Source organism: Triticum dicoccoides, chromosome 1A, assembly GCF_002162155.2.
Source record: "Triticum dicoccoides isolate Atlit2015 ecotype Zavitan chromosome 1A, WEW_v2.0, whole genome shotgun sequence".
Lineage (NCBI taxonomy): Eukaryota > Viridiplantae > Streptophyta > Magnoliopsida > Poales > Poaceae > Triticum > Triticum dicoccoides.
The window spans coordinates 188,728,566-188,734,343 of NC_041380.1; the positions used below are offsets into that span (position 1 = coordinate 188,728,566).

The 5,778-nt window shown below is 49.5% G+C and overlaps 1 protein-coding gene across 1 annotated transcript; it reads right to left on the bottom strand.

Moving 5' to 3' along the window:
* Nucleotides 1-267: 267 nt before the first annotated feature.
* LOC119266339 (probable calcium-binding protein CML18) lies at nucleotides 268-5,483 on the bottom strand. Its single transcript, XM_037547775.1, has 3 exons — nucleotides 4,871-5,483; nucleotides 1,494-1,667; nucleotides 268-302 (listed from the first exon to the last, which is right to left on the bottom strand). Exons 1-3 carry the CDS (start codon nucleotides 5,376-5,378, stop codon nucleotides 268-270), a joined length of 717 nt encoding a protein of 238 aa, XP_037403672.1. The 5' UTR covers nucleotides 5,379-5,483.
* Nucleotides 5,484-5,778: the final 295 nt, after the last annotated feature.

The window sequence follows — 5,778 nt, forward strand, 5'->3', positions numbered from 1 at the left end:
GACGACGGGGTGGCGGCCACAACCACCACCTCCCGCCTTCGGGTCGCGGTGGCGAAGCGGGTGATGGCCACAGTGGCCAACAGTTGGGTGGCGGCCTCGATGGCCATCTCCCGCCTTTGGGCCGTGGTAGCGGAGCGGGCGATGGCCCTGGCTTTCGACGGTGGTGTGGCAGCAACGGCGGCCGGCAGCAACTGCCGACGGGCACCGGCGGCGGAGCGTGTGGTGGGTGTTTCGCGCACACCCAACAGGGATGCCACGCGCACTACACTATGTCGGGGACTGCGCCGCCGCCGCGGTGTAGCCTCCCAGCTGGAGCTATCCTCTGATGATGGCGGAGTGGCTGAGCGACGATGATGGACCGGTGCCATTGAAGATTGTGGGAGAAGTAGACGCGATAAGCTACAGGGATGGAGGGGAAAATGCGACGTAGGACTCACCGGCCGTGAGGGTTTTTATAGCAGGCCGATGAGCATTTGGATTTTGGGGGATTTCACCGAGTCGGGCAGGAAGCTTGCGCGGGAATCTGCGAGGTTGCGCGGGAATGGGCTCGCCGATGATTCATTGGCACCACCGTTTGGCAAAAAGAACGCCCCGGCGCTCTGCGCAAGCTTGCGTTGTAAGCCGTCTGTGGCAGCGGGGTAACAAGACGTGCGAGAGGAGGACGAAAGGCCACGTACACATACGGTTAATAAAAAAACGTTTGCGATTTAATTACCTACTATACCACCGTCCTGGTTTATAAGAATGATTTAACTAATAAAATAAGAATGCATGTCGCCAAAGATTATATAGTTGGATTTGTATTTGAACATAGTTTCCAATTGTATAATTTTTAAAACATGCATTAACATTTTGTTGGTTAAATTTGAGGGCAAAGTATGGCACGGAATATAAAGGAGAGTATAGACTATACGGAGGTGGTACCACACGGCCGCTATCTACGCAGCAACGCAACTGTCGGTCGGCTTGTAGGCGACCATTTCCTGCATGTTCAACTGCTCTATGTGTGTGGTTTCTTGCGGTCCAGGCGGCCGCGGCGCGCTCTACTCGCATCCCTCCGCGCGCGCTCTGCTCTCGCGTCACTCCGGGTGCTCGGCGCATGATCCGCACGTTCGTGTGCAAGCGGTTGCGCCGGGCGTGACGCGACGATGCAGTTACCCGCTGCAAAAACTGCCATGCGGACGCGCCGAGAATCCACGCAGCCCGGCCCCCTTTTATTCCTGCGGCCATTTACATTCATCTCTCGTCTCACACGACACAATAAGCACACCCACAAGGAGACATACAGATAGGACATCCAGCGGTTCCAATGGCGCTCCCCGTGGCCAGCGGCCGACAACGACAACAGCAATGGCTGACGACGACAACGACGGGAAGTTCACCACGCATCATGTAGTGGACACCCACGTGAGGGGGAAGGCCCTCTCGGTGGTGTACACGAACGATCTGGTCTCGGTGGAGAGCTCCATCCAAACTATGGAGCAGTTCCTTACCGAGGACAAGTACCGAGTGGTCGGCGTCGACCTCGAGTACACCATGGGTCATGTCGGGCACGATCAGAAGGTTGTCGTCGCTCAGCTGTGCGTGCGACATGACGTCCTCATCTACCACTTCCACCTTGCCACAAGGCCTTGCAAGCATTTCTCCAGGTTTATCAAGAGCTCCGACTATAGTTTCGCTACGGTGGACACCACCAACGATCTAAAAGCGCTCAAGGTTTCGGACTTGAAATGCCCAAATCTTGTCAACATCCAGCACCACTACAAGGTCTGGGGCAGCGACAAAAACAAACTGAACTCCCTGGTTGACTCGCCTCGGCCATCATCGACCCCTACTACGCGAAGATGAAGCAAGAGAGCAATAAGGACAAGAATGCCTGGCACAGTGTGTGGCATAAGAGACTAGATGAACAACATGTCAAGTACGCGGCCATGGACGCGTACACAAGCTACGAGATGTACAGGCGGATCGTTGACATGAGGAACTGTCTTCTTCCTGACCCAGATGAGGGATCAAGCCACATAGCAGTGGCGGGAGCGTCACAAGAAGTAGATGACTAGATGATCATTTCTCCTACTTTAGAATGCATGCAATTGTTTATTGAGGTGTGTGCAAATGATCTGTATAGTCACTTATGTAATCGGATGTTTATTTCAGTTATATATACATGTTATTCTACTGTAGACAGAGCAATTCACACGGCTTATTAGTAGCAATCGTCTGTGTTATTATTGGTCTTCGCACACATTTCAGATTACGGACCTATTTGCCGCGTATCACACACACACACATCTTGTTCAGTTGAACCGTTTTCATTATGTTGCCTAATCACACACAGTTCATCCCAGTGAACCGTATGTTGTATATCGCACATGCCTTCATCTGGATGCCCATTTCTTTTGTGCCTCCTCATCCCAAACAGTTAACTGAGCTGAACCATATGCCCTGCATCGCACACGCAACTAAATTCTGAACCGTGTTTGATGCATCTGTCATCGCAAACGCTTTGCACCTTTTTTGATGGTTTTTACACCACCGTTTGCGATTATGGCATCACACACAGTTTCGTCGAAGGGTCTCTGATCGTAGTGTCGCGTTTGGACCATCCTGCAGTAGTGAGTTGCATTTATTTACTGTTGTTGTTATGCCATTGTGATGACGCATTCGTCCATGTTGCATTGCTATTGATTTTGTTTCTCTCCTGGCGGTAATTGGGCATTGTTATGCAGGAGCCATGGGTTTGACTTCGGCGAAGGGGGTCGCCCTCACCGCCTCCTTGTTTTGGTCTCCTCGCGTTTCTGCTCAGCGTCGTCGCAGAAAACAAAAAGGTTTGTGTTGTTTATCTGTTATACTATATGAATCATGCATGCTGATACACTATTGTGCAAGTTCTATGGTATGTGAGTTCCTTTTGTTGCTGGAAGCATTGATACAATATGTCATGTGCAGGGAGCTCCGCATCCGAGTCTCGGTCATCCTGCACAGCAAGGAGTTGGGCCAAGGGAGCAAGCAGAGCTGCTGGTTCCTTGAGGCCGGATCGAGTAAGATGGTGCACCACGGCATGCGGCACGAGTAAGAGGGATTTGTATGAACAAGTCTAGTTTTTTATTCACAACACCTAGCTTGTAGATTCAGCAATTGCCGTTGCAAGGTCGTCACGGAACTTATCCATTGACCTATCACCCATGCTTGTTTTTGAGCTACTACCACTTTGAGTTGTTGTAGGCCTGTAGTTATTTATTGCGACTGAGCTGCTATATTGCATTGTTGAACCAATCGATTGCCACCTCTTAGATTTACTGTCATATGGAGTGGATAAATTTACAGCGAGTTTACTAGTAATCTGAGCACTTGTTAGTTTAGTCAAGTAGGGGATTAGAGTGAAATGATCAAGTAGGAAGTAGGTACCATAAATATATGAATGGCTACAATCCTTGAGAGAACCTGGCTCTACTTTTGCAAAAGTTTAGTTTACTCATGATATGGTTTCTGTAGCTATGTGACGCCACATTAAACATCTGTTTGATGTAAATAGTGGTCTCAGTTGCTCAGTTTGAGTGCTTCAGGTTGATGCATTGGCACATGCGAACTGTTGAGGATATGGTCTCCTTTTTGGCGCAATAAGCGATTGGATTAGGCAAGTTCAGTTATGCAATGTCTTAGATATTATTTTTGGTTCTTCTGTGATGATTTCAGCAGCTCTGAAAAATGTTGGGTTGTATATTTTGTGATTGTGTGCAATTCAATCATTATCTGCACGTTCTTGCTAGCAAATGTTGTCAGTAGAGGTTAGAAACGCATAAATTTTGATGTTGTGCATTTAAATTCTGGGATTGCATGTTATTTGCAATCAGCTATGACTGTCGGCATTTAAATTTCATTTATTCGACGTATTTGAATTCAGGCCCTTCGATATGAATGGCCATATCAAAATATAGACAGACATATTGTTTCAAAACGCTGGGACTTGGTGTATTTAGCTTAGAAAAATAGGACCGGAGACTCTTATGCTCATTGCAATGTGCTACACTAGGAGCACCTTTGTTCCATAATGTATTTTGTTAACAGCCACTTTTGGCTAGGAGTTGTGCTAGCGAATTACTTGTTGTGCCTTGTTTTTATCAGTTCTTGTATTATAGCTTCAGGCATAAAAGGAGGTTGGAAGTGTGAAACCATGAAGCATTGCTCAAGAAAGAGTAGCATATTATATATTGTAATAATAGACATATCTAGGTTGTAAAGATTGTAATAGACTAATTTAGTATTTGTTTTCGACGAATTTCATGTGCTCTCTGGTCTGTTTGATACATGTGAAATGGAAACCTGACCAGGGGATCCGCTTACGAAAATGGGTGACAAGTTTTGAAATTTTTGACGTGTGGGACCAGTTATGAGATCAACATGACAAGTGGGACCAGATTCAAAATAAAATGTCTGAAAATGTATAATAAGTAGATTGTAAAAAGGTTGTGGTAATTTGAGTACAACAAATGATATACAGATTCAACGACATCCCCAAGAACTTGCGGACCCGATTTTCACAACCATTACAATATAGTTATTGTTTCTGCATGAGTTTCAAACAGAAAAACAAAGAGTTTCAAACGAGTTCTAATTCATTGCAAACAATCCCAAACCAAATTTCTTAGTACACCCATCATCATTAGTAGTACTACTTGCAGATTAGCTTTACATAATTAATCACTTCACCCGCATCATCATCAGTATTCGCATTACGGGGAGCCTAAGCCTTTCACTTTGGGATTAATTATAAATTAAATTAAGCACCATGGAAGAACAAAACCCTCAACGAGGCATGTAGATGCAACATTGTTTGCTGATGGCCGGCCCTTACCAACCTAGCTCCTACCTCCGCCGCCCATCATCTTCTTGAATTCCTCGAAGTTGACGCTGCCGTCGCCGTCGGCGTCGACGGATCGTATCATGCGCGAGCAGTCAGCAACGGAGCACTTCTCCCCGAGCTGGCGGAGCACACGGTGAAGCTCCCGCGCGGAGATGAGCCCGTTGCGGTCGGCGTCGTACATCCGGAAGGCCTCCTTGAGCTCGGCCTCCGTGGCGGCCTCCTCCTCCTTGGCGTCTGCGGCCGCGCTGCCCTTGCAGGGGCCGCAGTGAAAGGCGGCGAACTCGTGGAGGTCGACGAAGCCGTCCCTGTCGGCGTCCATCTCCTCCATCATGCTCTGCACCTCCCCTGGCCCCGGGGGCGCGCCCAGCGCGCGCAGCACGGACGCCAGCTCGTCCGCCGAGATCTTGCCGTCGCCGTTGGCGTCGTAGCGCCGGAACACCTGCTCCAGCTCCGCCATCGGCATGCCCAGCCCGGCGCAGATCTCCGCCTTCGCCGAGCCCACGCCGTTCGCCATGTGATGTGGGGTTCTCTCTCGCTCGCCTCAATTCCTTCCCTGACACGTTGGTTGCTGTGCGCAATTCTTCGCCCCCCGAACGGTCCTGCCTTTTTATCCACGTAACGTGCGGCAGAACTACGCGTAGGTAGATTCTTGGCCGAAATATCACGTAATTTCACAGACGCGTGGGCCTCCCACCCACCGTCTGCGCATATCGGCCCACATGTAAACTGGGTCTAACAACGACGGGTGCCAGAAAAGCGGTGCAGCGCGTAGGTACGACTGCGACGCCCTCGTGAGGGAGTCGTCTGGAGAAAGGAAGCAAAAAATCGCAGCCCGTACAGCGGAGGCGGACGCTGGGGCGTTTGCTAGCGACTGGCTTGCGGGGCCAGGTGGCTTGCTGGCGGTGGGACCCGAG

Excerpts from the sequence above, each read along its gene's own strand:
- LOC119266339 (XM_037547775.1), bottom strand. The coding sequence starts at position 5,378 with ATGGCGAACGGCGTGGGCTCGGCGAAGGCGGAGATCTGCGCCGGGCTG. Across the intron at positions 1,668-4,870 it reads GAAGATGATGGGCGGCGGAG|TCGGAGCTCTTGATAAACCT; the intron begins GTAGGAGCTAGG and ends GCGAAACTATAG. Across the intron at positions 303-1,493 it reads CCACTCGGTACTTGTCCTCG|GCTACACCGCGGCGGCGGCG; the intron begins GTAAGGAACTGC and ends TCCAGCTGGGAG.